This window comes from Sarcophilus harrisii, chromosome 2 (genome assembly GCF_902635505.1).
Source record: "Sarcophilus harrisii chromosome 2, mSarHar1.11, whole genome shotgun sequence".
NCBI classification, from domain to species: Eukaryota; Metazoa; Chordata; class Mammalia; order Dasyuromorphia; family Dasyuridae; genus Sarcophilus; species Sarcophilus harrisii.
In genome coordinates this window covers 590,436,914-590,458,003 of record NC_045427.1, presented here as the reverse complement: position 1 = coordinate 590,458,003, position 21,090 = coordinate 590,436,914, and the positions used below count along the sequence as shown (strand labels likewise).

At 41.9% G+C, this 21,090-nt stretch overlaps 1 protein-coding gene across 2 annotated transcripts in view; it reads left to right on the top strand.

Moving 5' to 3' along the window:
* The window catches only part of SLIT1 (slit guidance ligand 1), a 245,809-nt gene that overhangs the window by 219,471 nt on the left and 5,248 nt on the right, over positions 1-21,090 (top strand). For both annotated transcript variants that reach the window (XM_031956187.1, XM_031956186.1), the window contains 6 exons: positions 6,628-6,791; positions 9,335-9,459; positions 9,757-9,857; positions 12,327-12,466; positions 13,010-13,103; positions 14,081-14,218. In XM_031956187.1, coding sequence (XP_031812047.1) covers positions 6,628-6,791; positions 9,335-9,459; positions 9,757-9,857; positions 12,327-12,466; positions 13,010-13,103; positions 14,081-14,218 — 762 coding nt within the window. The remainder of the gene's footprint in view (positions 1-6,627; positions 6,792-9,334; positions 9,460-9,756; positions 9,858-12,326; positions 12,467-13,009; positions 13,104-14,080; positions 14,219-21,090) is intronic.

Genomic DNA, 21,090 nt, shown 5'->3' with positions numbered 1-21,090 from the left:
GGACATTGTGTTCCTATCCCCGGCTTCCAGTTCAGAGGCTAAGTATTCCATTTTGTATTTTGTAAAAGAAAAAACCCACGGAGGCAAAGACAAACAGAGCATCCTTTTGAGTCCACAGCTAACGTTTGCAAATTCAAACTCCTTCTTTAGGAGAATTAAGAAGATTGGTCAGGAGACAGAGCTAATTTAGGAGGAGCAAACTGATAAATATGGATGACACAGATCTGTTCAGATGTCATTTGGGAGCAGATTCCCGGTATAACCAATCAGCTTTGTCGCTGTTCTGTCTAAGCCTGGTCACAAAGTTCAATTTTTTACAGAGATTTCTGTGTTTTGGCTGGTACAAGGATGTGTCAGTGGGAAAGCACAGTATCTTCCACAGTACTTAAGCTAGCTTTGAAAATGAAGCAATGCCCCTTATATCTAAGGACAAAAACCAAACAAGCTAAAAAAAAAAAAAGCAGTGGATCTGGAGTGGGGGAGGGCAGAGAGAGAGAGAGAGAGAGAGAGAGAGAGAGAGAGAGAGAAACAGACAGAGAAGAGAAAAAGAGAGAGAAGGGGAGAGAGACACAGAAAAAAGAGCTAGAGAGAAATAGAGACAAGACAGAGAATGATAAAGACAGTCAGAGGGGAGAGAGACACAGAGAAAAAGAGCTAGAGAGAGATAGACACAGAGAGAGGAGAAACAGACAGAGAAGGGTAAAGACAGTCAGAGGGGAGAGAGACACAGAGAGAAAGAGAGAGAGACAGACAGAGACAGATATAGGGAACACAGACAGACAGAGAGATAGACATGAGAGGAACAGAGAGGCAGAGATAAAGAGAGAAAAATGTAGGAAGAAATTTCTTTGAAGTTGAAAAAGACCTTAAGGATCCGCTAGTCTAATTCCTTTATTTTAACCACGAGGGAACTGATCCCAGAAAATGGCATTACTCCATGTTCTGCAGTGAGGTGGCAACACAGGAATGGAGTCTTGGTCCCCAACTTCCAGACCAGGCCCTTTGCATGGCCCATTTTGGCCCTTCCCGGCCCACTCTGCTCACTTTTTGGAGCACTTGCAGTGGTGGTGGGAAATTCTCACTTCATTTGTTCACGGCAGATGCTTCTTTCCTCTCTATCAGGAACATGACAAGCAATAGGAAGTGAGGAAGGCCAAGCAGAGAAACTTCTGTCTGTCTATCTTGTCTCCCACATCTCTGTCTCTTTTTCTCTGTTTTATCTGTCTCTCTCTTCCATGTCTGTCTCTGTTTATTTTCCCCATCTCTGTCTCTGCCTCGTTCTTTCTCTTTGATTCTCTTCCCTCTGTCTCTGTCTCTTTCTTTTGGTCTCTCCCCTTCCTTGTCTGTTTCCCCCCCCCCCCGTCTCTCTTTCTTGAGAAAAGGGAATGAGCTGGATAAACATGGATGCTGTTCTGTCAGGTCACATCCATACATCCTAGAGTGTGTGCACGGTCACGTGGGAGATGGTCAGAGAGAAATCCAAGAGTGAAATGCCCATAGCAAGAGAAGGGACTTGGAATGGGATAATAGCAGGCCCCCGATTCTGCATCCAGGCTTCTTTTAGGACATTTGGGATGGGTTCTCACTTTGTGCAGTTACCCAAATTCTTGTACAGAGTTCCTAAAATCACCTGAGTGGCTTGGTTCCCTTGTGAGGTGCCCAGGAGAGTATGCTCTGTTTTCTGTCTTTGGATGTCTAGTGCCCAGCAAAAGATCTTGCATACAACTGGTGCTTAATATAAATGCTTGTTGAATTAAATAAGATTTATATTCTCCATTTTGTTTCCTTGGGTTTGAAAAGAAGGTGTTCAACAATGTTCATACCTTCACTCTATCTGTCAAACCCATAGAATGTCCTATCTGAAAACAGATAACTGCATATAATACTAGCTGACAAAAATGTTGCCCTTTTTGGTTTGCAAAGTGCTTTATGGTCATGATTTCTTTTGATCTTCAAAACAACCCTGGGAGGTAAAGGCTATCATTATTGTTGAGTAAGCTGAGGCTGAGAATGAGACCTCCCAGAAGCACACAACTGCAAAGTGGCTGAGGGCAGAATCTGCTCTCGAGGCTTCCCTACTCCAAATTCAGAGCTCTTTCCACTGAATCTCTTTTTGGCTTTTTCAAAAGGGAAGATACAGTTTGAGTGAAAATGACTTACCACTGTCTTATAAACCAACATTGAATGGAATTAGAATCCAAGACTCTTGATCCAGTATCCTGATCAGATTTCAAATATAACTCTGTCTGTCTCTCTCTCTCTGTTTCTCTGTCTGTGTCTGTCTGTCTGTCTGTCTCTCTCTCTCTCTCTCTCACACACACACACACACACACACACAGAAAACCTTAAAATTTCACAGAGCTTTCCTCCCCATAGGCTCCTATGATCTCTGACACAGGCATCCTCTGGCAAAAGAAGCAGCTGTCCATTACACAGATGCTGCTGACTTTGTAGCCTAGATTCATGATTGCCAAATCCTTCTGTTTTTGTATTCAACACTTTGGACAGCCTCAATGTGTGGATCCAGTGCTTCAGGGATAGCCCAGCACCCCAGACTTCCCCAGGTCATACCCCCTCCAAGGGAACATGATTACAGACCCACAGTTCCAAGATAACTTGGAAACATAGCCTAGGAAGACCAGAACAACCAAGGCTAATGGGGGTGTTTAAAGCCAAGATAAGTGAGGAGATGTCAAGAGAACTGCATGGTTGCCCATAACAAGATGGTGGGAGGACTAGAAATCATGGCATGGGTAGTTTGTTTGAAGGAATGTAATGTTTAGCTTAGAGAATTTTTTTTTAGGAGAGAAAGGAGATAATATGTGTCTTCCAGCATCAGAAGACCTATGATAGGGATAAGAGATTCAACATGTTCTGTAAGGTCCCAGAAGGAGAAATTACAGAAAGGCAAGCAGGCTCAAAGAAAGCTCACATTTCCTAACAATTAGAGCTGTCAAAATCAAATGGACCCCTCACTGGCAATATTTTATTGATGTCTGGCTGACATTTGTTGGACATGTGCTGGAAGAGAGTTCTATTCAGATATGTGTTGGACTTCTTGGTTTCTTAGGTCACTTCCAACATAGAGGTGCTATAATTCATGCAACCATATTACTTTGTGACCAGGAGGTTTTAGATGAATGTCTTCCTTCATCCCTCCCTTCCTCTCTTCCTCCCTTCTTTTTTCCCTCTCTTCCTTTTCCCCTCCCTCCCTTCCTTCTTTCCTTCCTCCCTTCCTTCTTCCTTCCTTCTGTTTCTCTCTCCCTTCCTTTTCCCCTTCCTTCCTCTGTCCCTTCCTTCTTCCCTCCTTCCCTTGCTTCCTTCTTTCCTCCCTCCCTCCCTCTCTTCCTTCCTTCTTCCCTCTCTTTCCCTCTTGCTTCCTTCCCTCCTTCCTCCTTCCCTTCCTCCCTCTTTCTGTCCCTTCCTTCCTTCTTTCCTCCCTTCCTTCCTCTCCTTTAGCAACTAGGTAGCACTGTGGATAGAGTGTCAGACTTGGGAGTCAGGGAAACCCGAATTTGGATCCTGTCTCAGCTCCATAGTTAGCCATGAGGACAAGTGTAGAGGGCCACAGATAGTGGGGAACTCTGAGGGAGGTATAAGATCCTTCAGCCCAGCCAGGGGACCTCCAACAGTGTCTGGTTTGGGTCTCCTCCCTCTTGGAGGCGTCTCGGCCTTCCTGAAAAGTCAGGGGCATGACAGCCTGTGTTCTACTTGAAGCAGAGATACTGGCTAGCCAGGAGACACCTACGCAGCAATAGCAAGTTGCTTATGTGACCCCGCGTGTGTGATATCCTATAGCTGGTGCACGTCTAATATAGTTAGTGCTATAGTGATGCATGTGTACTAGGGGATTTAAGGCTGAGATGACCTGAAATAAATGGACTTCATGTTTGGCCATCCATGTGAATCCTGCCTCTTCATTCCTTTCCTAAGATCAAGGACTTAGGCTGGTACTGAGATCCTACAGAGAGCTAGTCCGGACATTATGGACAAGTCCCTCTAATCTCTCTCAGCCTATTTCTCTATCTGTGAAGCATCAAATGAGGAAACATGTGTAAGAAGTTCTGTAAATCTTAAAGAGCTATATAAATGCTTTTCATTATTTCTCTCTTCCCTCCCCCCATTCCTGTCTCCACTTCCTTCTTTATTCCTGCTCCTCTTCCCCCTAGTTAATTTACTTTTTCTTTGCTGGATGACTTTTGTCTGCAACCACAATATAATGAGCCAGGTCATAAAACACCAGAAAAGAAGCCCTTTGTCTTCCAGCTCTTCTATAGGGCTTTCAGGTATTTCTGGCCAGAGAGAGAGGAGACAAGGTACCTAAAGCAGCTGCCTTGAGACCTCTCCATGATAAATTGCCACTGAGTATCCAAAGGACCATTTGAAGCTGCAGTGATCATTGGTTAGGGGGTGAACAGAGGGATGATCATCAGCTGACTTAAATATGATTACCTGCCTTATTCAAGGGGCCTGGACTGAAAGCAGAATCACAGGCCTCTTCCAACTGTCCCTCCAAACTCATTCTCAATGAACTTGAATCATTTCTCTTCCATTGATAGGCAGGGACCAGTCTTTTCATGATACAACAGGAAACATATTGAGTTTGGACTCAGAGGTCCAGGGTTTGAATCTCAGCTCTGAATTTGGATGAGTCACTTAAGTTCTCAGTTTCCTCTGTTGTAAAATGGAAGTTTGGCAGCAGGTGACCTTCATAGTCCCTTTCAGGTCAAAATCTTTGAATCTTCTGATCGTGCCAGTTTCAGAAGCCCCAAGAGAGGAAATCTGGTGGAGTGGAAAGATCACCATGTTAGTGGTCAAGAGAACTGTGCTCTCATCACAACTTTGCCATCCACTAGACGTGTTCCCTGAGTAAGATTACCTTGCGCTTCTGGACCTCAGCTTTCTTCATCAATAAAAGTTAAACTGGATGATCCCTGAGGACTCTTCCAATTCTGACATCCATCTATATAATGTAGAATATAGTTACTGCCTATGATGTGTTTTGTATTTAGTAAATTCTCATTGTGTGCTTGTTAAATTGAACTGATTGCTTTCAGGTGCCATTTTTTTCATGTATGAATAAACTGGGGTATGAGTTTGGCCCTTCAGAGATTGAAGTGACCATTCATCTGAGGGCAGGTTACTTGAAGGAGGATTCCTTTCCCAGGGACTGACTTAACTGAAGTTATCAAGGGAGGGTTATTTTGTAATAGAATGTATTCTTAGCCACACTCACTATAAAAGTTAGAAAAGAGCTTCAGAGATGATCTAATTTTTACAGATGAGGAAACTGAGGCTCAGAGATGTTAGTGGTTTGCCCAAAGTCCATAGCAAATTCATGGAGGAGCTGGAATGAGGACCCAGATTTCTTGACTCCCAGTCCAGTGCCCTGGGCAAACTAGTAACTGTTAGCAAGCTTTCTTCATAGAGTGACCAGATTAGGACACCAAAATGGCCCTACTGACTGACTGGGACTCGGTATTATTCCGTAGGCGGTGTGTGACCTGACTCACTGAAATCTCCCCTAGTTTTGGACTGAAATCTTCCCTATTCTTGGATTTAAATTCCCATCCCCCCCTAGAGGATTTTCCCATCCTCTCAAAGTGGATAGAGACCCATGCTTCTGCTTCATAGAAGGAAAAGGGACTATCTCCTTGGCTGCAATTTCATTATATTATAGATATTGCAAAGTGATTTGCCATTAAAGTTGGCTTCTGACTCCCAGGGCCTCCTGTTGCTCCATTTTGTAGCTCTGTGTGCACATGATTTATTTAGCATGGTAATCTCTTGCATGAAGGGAAAGGGTATATCTCTGTCTTCTCCATGATGTCTAAACCAGTATCATATATGTGGAAAAGCAGCAACACAATGCATAGAGTGCTGGCCTTGGACCTGGGAAGAACCAGCTTCCAGTATGATTGTTATGGTCAGTGGAAGAATTGTGAACTTTCTAGGGGAAAGAAAAGCATCTTTAAATACCTTAAGAAGCAGTAGAAGGAAGAGAAATTAGAATTGTTTTGCTTGGTCCTCGAGGTGGCTACCCAAAACAATGAGTAGAAAATGTAGAGAGTGGCAAGTTTGTCCCATGGGAAAAGTAATTTAACCTCAATTTTCTCATCTGTAAAATGGGGATGAAGGCTTGTAGTTCCTACTTCAGGGATTGTTGCGAGGCTCAAAGGAAATATATTTATGTAGTTCTTTGAGAGGCAGATAGGTGGCTCAGTGGATAGTGCAAACCTGGAGACAGGAGGGCTTGAGCTCAAATTCATCTTCAGACATTTGACGTGTACTAGCTGTGTGAGTGGGGCAAGTCACTTAGCCTTTATTGCCTTACAAAACAAACAAACAAATAAATAAGTTTTTGTGTATCTTCAGGTCCCACATGTCAGTTGGTAGGAGATATGGGTAGTGCCCAGATAGATGAATGAATAAATGAATTAGATAATGCTCAGAAGCCACAATTACCTAACTGCAAAGGAAAATGGATTCAGAGACCTCTAATCTCTCTTCCTCCTCTAGCATTCAGTATTAGAGGGCTCTGATATTCCAGATCAGGTGTTTCTCCCAGTCCTGATACTCTGGGGCTCTAAGATTCGGATGCTAATCTCTCTGTCATCTTGGTCCCAGGGCCATTGGAGCCAATCCTCTCTACTGCAACTGCCACCTTCGCTGGCTCTCCAGTTGGGTCAAAACGGGTTACAAGGAACCTGGCATTGCCCGATGTGCTGGACCCCCTGACATGGAAGGCAAGCTGCTCCTCACGACTCCTGCCAAGAAGTTTGAATGCCAAGGTGAGCTGTTCTCCATTCTCTCCCTTTAGCACCCACTTTGGTCTCCAAGGTTTCCCTGTTTCTCCACTGCTTTCTGTATCTCTGGGGTAACAGTCTAGTCTCCAGGAAGTCCAAAGATGACTCCCGGGGGACTCGGGGAGCTTTCCTGTCCTGGAGGAAGCAGATGGAGTTGTTCTGTGGGCAGTATCTTCTTTAACCTTTTCATCTCCTGGTATCACTTGCCAGAGTGATTTATACACAGCAATGAATGAAATGCATTTGTTGATGTTGTTTGTCTTTTGTCCTTGAAGATGACCACAATATCAGGGAGATGATGCCATGACATGCAAGTGAGTGGATTTAAGTGAGGATGGGATGTGTAAAGTGGACTCACTTTCTCCCATGGAACCATCTGGGTCTACAGAAAGATAGAGATCAGGATGACTGGATATGACTCCACATACAATGAGAGATTTCAAATGATTTGCTAGTTAGTGGCTGGACTAAAACCCAGGTCTCCTGCCTTGTGGTCTCTTGCTGTTTGAACCATGGAAGGGGTTGAAGAATGTTGTAAGAAAAAGCTGAAGAATGAGTCAGATTAAGCAGGTTAGAAAGGAAAGAGGAGGCCAGAACACAGGGCTGGGACATGAATCTGATCCATCATGGGGACAACTGCCCTGCCAAGGAATTGTGTGAAACAGGGGGAAGGATTTATGTGGATTTTGAACAAAGGCTAATCATCCCCTTGACTGTGGAAAATGGACCAAGACAACCTTTCTTTTGGAAGTCAGGGTATGTTTACCATGGAGATTGCCAGTTTGAAGTAGTTGTCTCTAACATACACCTGAACTTCCTTGAGATAGTTTTGTGGACCAACTCCCCCAGTCCTTTTGGTCTCTAGATTTCCATCATTAGAAACTATTATCTCTCTGGGGTCTCAACAGTTTTACCATTAAGTGTCCTGGACATGGAATCAGGAAGAATTGGTTTTGAATTCAGTCATAGATCTGTTCTAGCTGTGTGACTCGGGGTTGTCACCAAGCCTCTCTCAGAGCATTTCCTTATCTGTAAAGTGAAAATATCTATGATATCTTACATGGCTATAAAATAAGGAAATATATATACAATGTTCTGTAGCTTTCAAGTGCTATAAGTATTAGCCATTATTATTACTTTTGGCACTTATGGTCCCACTATTAGTGCTGATACTTTCAGCAATAGTACTTACAGCCCCCCTGGTACCACAGTTAATCCCCAAAGCATTTCAATTAGCAGCACCCATTATGAATCTGGTCCTTCTATTAATGCCTGTTGATCCCATAGCACATTAGCAAGTATCGTCCCTAAGTTTTCACCATGAGAGTGTATAGTCTTTCTGGCTCCGTCTTTAGTACCTCTGGTTCTCTGGTCCCATCACCAGTGTTGCATCTATCAGAGAGAAGGTAGGGAGGGGACAGATTTCAGGTGATGATTCTTTCTCAAAAAGGAAATTCTGTTAGAATGTAGCCTCAGGTTAGAATTATTGATTTTTTTGTTTTTGCAAATTTTACCTTAATTCTTCAATATATCCCCTCCACTTAATGATATTTTCCTTATAATAATACATAATTTAAAAAATATAGAAAAGCAGTTTGGCAAAACTAACATCAATCAAATCTAACAGTATATGCCATGTTCTATGTCCACGTCCTTCAAATCTGCTGAGAAGAGAAGGTACTTTCTCAGATCTCTTTTTCCAGGGCTAGTTGGGCTATAATCACCCAGTATTCAGTGGGGCTGACTCTGGGGATAAGATCTGGGAAATGGGGTTCAAAGAATGGCAGAGTAGGGGGTGGGGCTAATGAGGAGCAAGGAATAGTTCTTACATAGACATAAGTTTCAAAGACTTAAATAACTGTTGCTTTTGCCCTTTTGTTTGTTACTTTGAAACCCTTGTATATTTTTCTGTAGATATTAGCAGGAAAACCTCTCAGAAACAACTTCTAAAGAAAGCATGTATGGGATTTCAAGGAATCAGACAGTTACTGTAGCCTATAGCCTTCTACTGTAGCCAAAAGATTTGAGTGCTAATAGACCGGGTCTAGAAAAAGGGTAATGGTTGAGGAAAAAGAAAACGAGTAGGGAGGGACAGCCGGCCAAGCCCTGCCATTTCCTTCTTCAGCTCATTTTACAGATGGGGAGACTGAGGTAAACAGGGTTAGGTGACTGGTCCAGGATCATACAGCCAATAAGTGTCTGAGGCCAGATTTGAACCTGCTGACTCCGGGTGCTGTGCCACCAGCTCACTTCCTCCTGAACACATCTGTCCTTGGAATGTATTATTTTTTCAGGATGAGTGAGTTTGCAAGCCAATGGGCTAAGTATGAACCAGAGGGAGAGGGTTGAGAGAAGGGAAAGTCTTTCTCCCTCCTGGAAGGTGCTTCTAGGATATTTAACTGCTGTAGGTCAAACCCTCCTTCCTCCATCTGAGACATATTAACTATGATGCTAAGAACATAACTATGACTCGTTCCTGGGATCCTCCAAGGGATATCACAAATTCCTTTCCCGTCTCTCTCCCTTAGGCCCTCCCTCCATAACTGTGCAAGCCAAATGTAACCCCTGCCTATCCAACCCATGTCAGAACCAGGGAACCTGTCAGAACGACCCTCTGGACTCCTATAGATGTACCTGCCCCAGTGGCTACAAGGTAGGCCGAGAGGGGCATCTGGTGCAGACCAACTCCAGGGAGCATGTGGCGGAGACTCTTGCGATCCTAGAGTCTGTATCACAGAACTGGGATCAGGAGGGTGACCGGGGACTGCCTGGGTGGGGGAAATTTTCATATTTGCAGCCTTTTTAGGCCCTACCTTTTGCTCAAGCTGTCTCTAGTCTTTCCAGATCCTGTGTCTCCCTGGATTTACTGTCTCCTCCACCTCCTCCTCCTTTTCTTTCTCCTTTTCTTCCTCCGCCTCCTCTTCTTTCTTCTTCCCCTCCTCTTCCCCAGGGCAGAGACTGTGAAATGTCACTCAACAGTTGCTCCAGTGGCCCCTGTGAAAATGGCGGAACCTGTCACTCCTCCCAAGCAGGAGAGGGCTCCGGGTTCACGTGAGTGCCCAGAGGGCCTTCTTCCTCCTCAGAACATCCTGGGCAGGTAGCAGTGGGTTAGCCAGGTGGGAAGGAAAGGTAGTTCCTTATGGGGATTGGTCCAAGTAAGGCCAGGTTCCTGGGAGGATAAATGATCCAAAGCCTGGATAGACTCAAAAGGCCATGGAAGAGGGTCTGGTCTACCTAAAATGGGCAGCCTCTGAAAGAAGGTGCTAAGTCAGAATTGCAGACCAAGTTGGAAAAGAGAAAAATTAGGGAGAGAGGCTGGGGGAATTCCAACAGAGAACAGAACAGCAGCATGAAGGGAGCAGGCCATCTTCAGGACCAACATATTTCTGTGTCTACTACTACATGGGTTCTCATGCTGGTGTGATACAGTGAATGGCATGATAGAGAGAGGGGCAGGTGCACCTCATTGTCCCCCAGGTTAGAGTGCAAGATGGGTTCTAACCAGGCTTGTTAATGCATTGGGTTCTTTAGAGAACCTGGCATCTAACAGAGCTGTCCATAAGCAGGTGGGAGCAGATCTATGCCATAAATGGCTGATATGAGTCTGATGTGAGACTCTGATCTCAGCTGGGGGTGGGGGAGTGGGCCAGAAGAAGCAGTAGCTTTGTGTTCTGATCCTGGCCACCCTAAACTCACTGTATGAACTTGAACAAGTTATTTTCCTTCTCTAAACCTCAGTTTCCTTCTCAGTGAAATTTAAAAGTCACACTAATTGGTTTCTAAGGTCCCTTTAAGCTCTAAAATCCTATTCCCAAAATTCTCTCCCCTTTGATCTGAGCCCTTCAACCTGCTCTCAGAGTTATCCCTGATCCATCAGGAGCAGGAAGTGTGGAGGAGCCAAATGCCGGGTGCCCAGCTGGAGCATCTCGATGCCTTTTCCCTCCACCCCCCAGCTCCGAGTCCCAAGGCCATGGGCCTTTCTGGGGGAATATAATTACTTTCTGAAAATAAATCCCCAGCAGAGAAAGAACAAATGGGCTCCCTGGAAAATGATGTTGAATCAAGAAGCAGAGATGGCCAAACCTGTCTCTTCAAACCTAAATTACTAGATGTAAAAAAATAAAATGCTAAATGGCCTCTCTTCCCGTCGCCTTGGAAACCCAGCATCCTTACAATAGGCATAGATTCTCCTTTGGGGTTTGGCAGAGAAGCTCAATCAACGCATTTATTCTGCCCATCTCTTAGACACAGTAAAAAAAAAAAAATACCCTCCCTCCCTAAGGCTTACAGTGGTTTTTGGATCGAGATGCAAAAATGTCAGGGCTGGTTTAGAGCAGGCAGCTAAAAGGACAGAGCATGAAAGCAAGGGGAGGCTTAGAGTATAATGTTAAGCTTGAGCTTCAACACAGCATAAGAATCAGGCCAGAGGATTAGATTGTTAATTTAATACAGTCAGAGAATATTCGATCTGAAGTAAAAGGACCAGGATTCGAATTCTTCTCTGCCATTGATGACTTATTTGTGATTGGCCCAGTCCCTCATTACTCTGGGCTTTAATTTTCTCATCTCTGAAATGAGGGGTGTTGGAGGGATGATCTCTAAGGCCATCTCAATCAACATTTGTTGAAGGACTGGAATGAGACCTTGGAGAAACAGATAGTTCAGTAGGCTTCTGGAAGATGTGGCATTTCTGGATGAAGCCAAAGCCTCTAGGACTTCATACTGTAAACAGAGGCAATGTGCATGCAGGAAGGGAGGATACAAAAGACTTAAGAGCCATAGCTCTTCCTGTAAGAAAAGAGGGAGAACAGACCACATATACAAACTCATTTAATTCATTTCAGTGGTTGTGTACAACACGCACAACAATTCATAGAATTTAGAGCTACAGGGAAACTTAAGAGGGTGTCTAGTCCAAGTCCCATTTCACACATGAGAACACTTGAGTCCAGGGAAGGGAAGGGACCCTGTCCACTATCACCTTGGCTGTAAGTGACAGATGCAGGAACCAGACCTGGGTAGTCTGATTCTGAGCCCAGGAACATGCTTTCAATTTATAAACTACACAGAATGGGCATTAGAACAAGAAAAAAGACATGAGAACATTAGGAAGCACCTCTGGGCTCCTGCCCCCAGCATAGGAGGAGTACCTTTGATTCCGGGAATGACTTAAGATTCACAGACTTATTAAGAGTCGGAAAGGACCTTAAAAGCATCTCATCCCACCCCTTTATTTTATAGATCAGAAAAATGAGGTCCAGAGAGGGAAGGTTATTTGCCCAAAGTCACATAGCTAGTAAGTGGTACTACTGGAACTCAAACTGGGCTCTCTTGACTCCTTAACACAGATCTTGCTCGAATGCATCACCAGCAGGTTTGGCATTAGTGTCCAGAAGGGAGGCCTCAGTTATGAGTGGGAACTGTGTCATGTCCAAAGGTAGAGGAATCAGGAATTAAATCAGTACCTCTGAGACTTCTTGCCAAGTGGCAAGCTGACCTGCTTTTCTCTGTTCCTTGCAGGTGTTCCTGCCCAGTGGGATTTGAGGGCCCAACCTGTGGGGTGAACACAGACAACTGCAGAGATCATGCCTGTGAGAATGGGGGCATCTGTGTGGATGGCATCAACAACTACACATGTTTATGCCCCTTTCAATACACAGGTGCCACCTTCATGGGAGAGAAAGATTGTGTGTTTGTGTCTGTGAACATTAAGGGGATAAGGATAACAGGATAGAGAACACATCATCAGACAAACTAGGAATAGAGAAATAAGAAATGGAGATTATGTTCAGACCCCATTAATTCTGAGCCCTCTGCACTCCCAACCTACAATATAGGAAATGATCAATTCTGAGCAACTCTCTAATGCTAGCAGTTGGGTGGGATAGGGCTGTCAAAGCCCTCCATGCCATCCTAAGGTAGCAGGAACTGCATGTGGCCCGAGGCAGCCCCATTTCCTTCCAGAGGAGACAAATCTGGATTCATATTCCAGCTTTGTCACTTTCTATCTCTGAAACCTTTATCAAGTCACATGCTCCCTCGGTGCCTGAGTTTTCATATATAAAAATAAGGGGTTGGATTAGATGGTTTTGAGGGTTCCTCCCAGTTCTATATCTAATGTCTTATGATTTAGCTTGAGCTAAGAAAGGCATGGATTAAGAGGAATTATAAGTGGGCATCCTGTCTTGTCTCTTTCTCTGTAGGAAGAGTCTGTGAGCAGCTGGTGGACTTCTGTTCTCTAAATTTAAACCCATGTCAACATGGTGCCAAATGTGTTGGTACTCCGGAAGGGCCCAAGTAAGTGTTTTCCTAATTCACGGATTTCCTTGCTTCTCTTATATGTGCCCTATTGCTGCCAAGTTCATACACCAAGTTAGTTGCTAACCAGGATATGGACAAAAGTTAACAGAATCACAGAATCTTAGAGTTGACTTGAGCAGCCATCTAGCCTAACCCATGTTTGAAAAACAGAATTCCCTCTACCATGCATCTGAAAATGTTTTTTGCTTAAAAAAAAAAAACCAACCACCACCACATTTTTGGAAGCTGGAGAGCATCTTTAGGATGGCACCCAAAATGTTAGGGGGCCTTGAGGTCATGCTATGTGAGGACTGATCAAATAAATTGGGAATTTTTAGTGTGGAGAAGGGTTGGGTGCCCATGATAGCCATCCTCAATTATTTGAAGGATTAGAAGGAGATAATACTTCTATTGAGGTAGCTACATAGTTCAGTGGATAGAGTACCAGACCTGTAGTCAAGAAGTGTTCAGATTCAGCCTCAGTCAACTTAGTAGGCAAGTCACAATCTCTGTTATTTAGTAATGACACTAGATAGTGGCAGCTCCACATTCAGGTTCCATATCTTCCTTAAAGAAGAGCATTATAATTTAAATCAAGACAAGACATGTCTGAGATATAGTAAACTCAGGCCAAATAAAAAGGATGTGTTGGTATTATAAAATCAAAGTTTAAGTGAATGATTTTTTCTTTCACCTATTGATAAACTATGTTAATGGAAACTGATGTTTTGTATAATAAAAAATAGTATTAACAATATCAGCGTTTAAATAGCACTGAAAGATTTTCAAAAAACGTTATAGATATTTTGTTTTATAATATCCCTGAGAAGTAGGTACTATTTTACAGGTGAGAAAATGGAGGAAATGAGGTTGCCCTCTCACAAAATAAACAAACAAAAAATTTGAATGTATATTTGAACTCAAATCTTCAGATTTTTAGCAGTGAGTAAATGTGAAGTTTCCTTTCTGCTTAGGTGTGAATGTACTCCAGGCTATGTGGGTGACAACTGCAGCATAAACTACAATGACTGCATAGATCATCAATGCCAGAATGGTGCCCATTGTGTAGATGAAGTGAATGGTTACTCTTGCCTTTGTGAAGAAGGATATAGGTAAGATTCAGAGGCTTAGGGGCCCCACCTACCCTAAGAGTGTCTGAGACTAAGCCTGAGGAAGGGGCTAATAAGGAAATCCATAATCCTGCATCCTAATGTTTTCCCCTTTACTGAAGGCACCAGGCTAAGCCTAATGATTTTCTGACATCAGAAACAAGACCCTCTTTTTATCTGACATATAACACCTTTTTCCCATCAGGAGGCAGCATGAAAACTAAAGAAAGTCTTCTGTTCTGTAATTAGTTCAATTAAGAAAGTGCTCGCTACAGCTGAGACACTGCCAGGCATTGGAGATACAAGGATAGGGATGGCGTAGCTTCTCTTTTCATGAGTTTATCATCTAGTCATGGGAAAGGAAATCTTCCATAGTTTGATGGATCAGTGACCACATTGACATAGCTACTTCCTCCTTGCTGTACTGCTAGCCAATCATTCCTTTTCATCCAATGCTGCTATGATGCATCTATCTCCTGGCCTAAATCCTCCAAAAGATTGTCCCAGTGTGCTGAAGGCCTTTCACTTTGGGAGGAGCGTTGGAATGTGCCAGTTAGCTATCCACCAATTCTCTCTCACTTTAACTACAGTATTAGGCAGTCCTTCTTCATTTCTGTTACTCATACTACTTTTTGCGTTCAAGCCGATTTTGATAATCTGCTACAGCCTACTTCTAGCCAACATTTGTCTTCTTGTTTCCTTTGATCACTGACCATTTTGAGTCTTGTGAGATTACAGGGAACTGTGATTTAAGGCCATAATGAGTGAAAAGTGGTATTAAAAAGACAGGCAGCATGGGATCACTGAAAAAAAATTTTTGTTTGTATGGGTTTTTTTAGTTTCTTATTTTTATTATAACTTTTTATTGACAATACATATGCATGGATAATTTTTCAACATTGACCCTTGCAAAACTTCTGTTTCAACTTTTCCCTACCTTCCCCCCACCCCCTCCCTTAGATGGCAGGTAGTCCCACACATGTTAAGTATGTTAAAGTATATGTTAAATATAATATATGTATACATGCTTATATAGTTGTTTTGCTCCACAAGAAAAATCAGATTTAAAAAGAAGGTAAAAATAACCTGGGAAGAAAAACAAAAATGCAAGCAAACAACAATACAAAGAATGTAAATGCTATGTTGTCGTTCACACTCATATCTCAGTGTTCTTTTGCTGAGTGTAGCTGATTCTGTTCATTACTGGACAAGTAGAACTGATTTGGATCCTCTCCTTGTTGAAGATAGACATTTCCTTCAGAAATGATCATCATATAGTCTTCTTGTTGCCATGTATAATGATTTCCTGGTTCTGCTCACTTCACTTAGCATCAGTTCGTGTAACTCTCTCCAGGCCTCTCTGAAATCATCCTGCTGGTCATTTCTTACAGAACAATAATATTCCATAACATTTACATGCCACAATTTACTCAGCCGTGGGATCACTGAAAATTATCCATCTTTCAAATGTAATCCAATCTACTGGCTTGTTCCTTTTCATTTCTGGTTTCAGGTAGCTCACTGGGTATTAGCAATTGTCCAATAGACTAATAGTTTAACTCATGGGATGCCTGTCTCATAGCCCATCATTCTCTGGACAATGTGTATTTTTAACCTATTTGGGTTTTTCCTGTGTGAATTGCTAGGCTAATCTCTTTTGAGTACTTATGAATTGCATTGAGACTTTCTGGCATTCAGTGGACATGATATAATCAATATAATGTTGACTGCAAATAGGAACATGTAGAGGACTTCACTAGATGGATTGAATCTCTTTTCTATTTAGAAAACATCTTCATCTCAGTGCAAAACATCTTCATTTAGAAAATATCTTCATTTCAGTGGCGAAATGAATGGTTTTTGGCAAGAATACCTTTTCTTGTTTCATATCTCACTTGATATTATTAAATATTAGGTTCAGTAGACAGAATCCTGGAGTTAGGAAGACCTCAGATCAAAAACAGCCTCAGAAATGGACTATCCGTGTGACCTCGAGCAAGTCATTTAATTGCTGTTTGCCTCAGTTTCCTCAGCTGTAAAATGTAGATGATAGACTCAAATGAAATAATATTTGTAAAATGCTTAGCATAGAATTTGGCATATAGTAGGTGCTATATAAATGTTTATTCCCTTCCCAATAGTAACATGGAGCGCAGCAAAGTAAGATAAATTCAAAGACAGATACAGGGAGAGTTCAATGAGAAATGTAAAGAGGCAGATCTCAGTTCTTGGCCACCCTGCCCTCCTTTAATTGGCAATGAGCATCTCCTCCTAATGTATACAACCCACATTACTCGAGCAATAAGAGCCCCATAGCCAGTATATTAGAGGGGGGGACTCTCGGAGGCCAGCCCTCAGTCTCTTACTATAAAAGGGCTTCTCCTAATGTTCATTGCTAAGGAAAATAAGTTGACTGTTCATTAAGGACAGACTGTGGACATCGCGTTGTCTTGGTTACTATATTTGTTGCATGAAAAATAAACATTTTGCATTCATTAAAAGCTCTGAAGAAGTTAAGGTCACTTTTACTTGGGTTGGAAGTATCTTCTAGATATGGAGGACAATCTCTAACAGCATGGAGGTAGGGGATGGAAGGCTGTGCATGAAGAACATGCACAGGTCAGTTAGTTTATATGGATAGTAGAGTATGTAAAGAAGTGTATTGGAAAAGGCTGACTGGGAAAATGAGTGAAGAGCTGTAAACAAAAAGGAGTGTGTGATTTATCTGAGGGATAAAAGAGGGCCACTGAAGGGTACTGAGCTGTAACATGGCTGGATCTGGGATTTAGGAATATTGCTTTGGCAGCAGTTGCAGAAAAGATTGGAGTTGGAAGTTCTGAAACCTCAGCTGTCAGCAGCGGAGGTCTTCTGTTCTCCCTCATCACCTTGTCCCCCTCACACTGCCACTCCTTTATTTCTGTTCACGTTAAACCTTTCCATCTCCATCCCAGGTACCATGTCCCACTCTAACAGTACCCATCTTTCCCACTGTACTGTCTGCTTTCCTCTCCAATCTTTCCCTTGTCTACTCTTTCCATACAATCTTTGTCTCTCACTGAGAACTGGTTGCCTAGTGATGGTATCCTCTTTGACCTTCCTTTCCAGTGCTCATTATTCTCCCTGACTCTCAGGTTGAGTGGGGGGATTTAAGAATGCTTCTTGTCCTCACTGGCATCTCCAGGTCCCCCCTACCATTATTAATCAGTGAGCTCTCCTTTGAGGTTCACTTAATCTATACTTACCACCCAGTCAAAACTGCTAGCTCCAGACATTTTCTCCCACTTCTTCTCTCAATGAGTTTAGTGCCCGACTTAGTCTTTCCCCTTCAGTGTCTGTCCTAGGGGATGTCAACAAACATAATGATTACTCCCTCAAATATCTTCACCTAAAGTTTTTCACCTCATTTAATTTTCACACAACCTTTTCCTCCACACTACCTCAAGCCATTCTCAAAAACAGTGATCTATTTGATCTTGCCATTACCCATGTTTGTGAACTCTGAAAATTCCCCTATCTGATCAAAATATATTGTTATTCCACCTTTTCCTCTGGCCTTACAACCCCAAACTCTGTTCTAGGGCCTCACCATAATTTTTAATCTTTCCACCCTCCAATTCTTTCCCAGGCTATCGCTTCTACACTAGCTCCGTTCCTTTCCATCCCCTCTTGACTCTTTGGTGAGCCAGTTCAACTGAACACTACCTTTGTGTTTTGAATAGTACAGTACTTACCTGCCAAAACAATTGTGAGATCAAGTGAGATCATGTTTACAAAGTGCTTGATGAGATTGTGAGTGTCCTTTAAATGCCAACTTTCACCCTTCTCTTTTTGGAGCTGATCTCACTGGTAGTTCTTCTCTCCCTCTTCCCCAGCCTCCCTCTTTCCTCTTTAATCTCTTCCTATTTAATGTCTCCTTTCTTATTGCCCACTAACACTGAATCTTTCCATTGTTTCTATATGACCCCATCATTTACTTCAAGCTACCACCTCCTCCCTTTGTCTACTTTACTTTCTCAATACTCACTAATTCCTCAGCAACTTGCCAACTGATTTCTGATCAGATGAAACTGCTTTTTCAAAGATTATTAATAATATCTAAATGCAACACTCTCTTCTTAAAAATGTTTATTAAAAAAGTTTTATGGATATCATTAGGGGAGTGAGGTGAGTAGAATGCTGCTTGAGAGCTGGCTGGAACTTTAGAAATCACCTAGTTCAACTGTACAAATTTACCTTACACTTTACAAAGAAATGGAAGCCCAGAGAGATTAAATTTCTTATCAGCAGGTCCTGAGGTCCTGGGAAAGTCACTTAATCTTATTTGCCTCAGTTTCCTCACCTGTAAAATGGTAAATGAAAGAAATGGTAAAACCATTCTTTGTCTTTGCCAAGAAAATCCTAAATGGGATCATGAAGCATAAAGGCATGACTAATTGATAAAACAACTTTTATCTTTATATCAAATCTTTTCCCAGCCTTCTGTGAATCAGTTCTCATGACAAAGAAACACAATTAAGCTGAAACATCCAGTATAGAAATCTAATTTGATATTGCATACAATAGTGTGTTCTGATACTTCCTCTTCTTTTATCAAATTGTAGTTTGGTTTTACTTATTTTGCTCTGCCTCAGTTTGTACAAATCTCACATTTTAAAAAATTGCTCATATTCCATTACATGTTCAGATGCCAGTTTTCCCCCAGGAAATCCCTAAACAATTCTCTTCTAAGTCATCTTCCTTGGCATTTGTGCAGAGTGTGACACAATTGATTATTCCTCCCTCCTCCTTTGTTCTGTGCCATGATTTTCTGTCTGTAAAATTTCCTTTGCTTTAGCATGATCCATGTCCTGTCTCATAAGTGTGGGTATCCCTCAAGGTTCCATTCTAGATGGTCTTTTTTTTCCCTTTGCATCCCTTGGCAAACTTATGTGTTTCCATGCATTCAGTCATCATATATGTGTAGATGACTCCCAAATCAAACCATGAAGCTTACTTCTGCAGTGCATCTTCAGCTGCCTTCCAAACATTACCTGTATGTGTCTGTGATTCCATTAATGTGGGGACTCCCTTGAATGTTACCAAAGGAAAATCTCAAGTTTTACTCCTGTTCATTTCTTTAAATTCTTGTAATTTTTCATAAAGGGCCCACCCAAAATGCTAGATACTCCCTCTACATCTAAGGAGGCACAGAAGCTACCCATCAGTTATCCTTTCTCACTCCATGACGCTCCATCTTCTTTCTTAATTATGCATCTCTTTGATGATCTCCTTTAATTACTCCCATGTAATTACTTGCTTACATGTAATAGCCCACTCGCACCTATCACACACCTTTCTGTTGCCTTTTGGGTAACCTGAAGCTTTGGAGACTATTGTATTCCATGATGTATGGTCAGACAGTATTGACCAAAGGGTATTGATATTTGTGACAGATCTTTGTCTCAGAGAGAAGCTCTTAAAAACACTGTGTATTTTATCAAATGAAATATAGCTGATTCTCTGCCTTTATATTTGGGCCCAGAGCTAGCTCATTACCTATTTATAATTTTATGTTCAAAACAAATGTACTGAAAGACAATTTTTATGGTTTGGCTAACCTATTGCATGCTGTAGTCTAGACAACAGGGATTCTTTATCCACTTGCCTTTTCCTATATAGAGACTTAATCTGAACTCTTGAGCAATTATGTATCTCTAATTTAGAAGATATAAAATGTTCTGAGGATTGAGGCAATTAGTATCAGGTGATCTGCAAAGAAGAGCATATGGAAGACCTCACAAACTGTACAGAAACTTGGATCATATTTCCTTCATGGTGGTTGCAAATAACCTTTGAAGAGTTGTGTCTTACTGTTCATGCTTCATTTGTTATTAATAATTAGATTGCTGAAGAATAAAATTATCTCTTCTGTTACTTCTTTCAAGGAATCTTGGGTGATTCTATCATATACGTGAGTGATGTCCTGACATAAAAGAATTTTTAAAGTTGCATTTTGTTCTACAAATCAATTTTTTAAAAAAGTCAACAAATGATAAATACAATGGGATCTTGTATTGTCTACATCTTTGGGTCAATTATTTTACCAGAAAGATGTTTCTGCTGTAAAATGATTTGAGAAAGCCTATCTGCTCTCATAGCTTTCACAAGGATGTCTTCAATACATGTGTACATTATTCCCATTTCAGTTTTGAAGAATTGAGACAATAGGCATATGGCTAAGTAGTTTTCTCAATGGACTTTTTAGAGTAATAAAATCTCTGATTTCCCCCAAGCACCCTGTATCTTCCCCTCTTTCTGATAGTTTGAAAATCCGTGCCCTCAAAACTGCATCTGCTGAAACAGACTTTTTGGAGCCCAGCTGCTCCTCCACGTTGATTTTCTTCAGCACCTTATGCAGTACACTGGGCACTGGGACTGTGCTGTTGAGTATAGAAGTAGAGGTTCTACTGTTTTTGAAGTTAAGAGTTTGTTGTGGAAATCATGTTGTATCTTTTCTGTTATTTTGTTTCTCCCTACCTCCCTCTTCAAATTTCATCCTTAAGTGTCCTTGAAGTAATGTAACTGAATCTCCCCAAGCTTTCTGTGAAACTGTTCCTTCTATTTTATAAGGTGATCATTGCTCATTCTCTTCCACTGCCTTTCTTCTTTGGATTTTACAAATAAGTTTATATTTTGAAGCAGTTGTGCCCTTAGCTGCCATCTCTCTTCTGTGCTCTTCTAAGAAATCAGGTATCTGGGATGGTTTCTTTTTAGGATTAATTTCCATCAAACTTCCTTAAGAAATTATAATGGTCTACATGTCTCTCGATCAGTTTTCTGTTTTTTAATGACAATAGTTTGCTCAAATAGATAAGATTAAAATTGCCTCAGTTGAA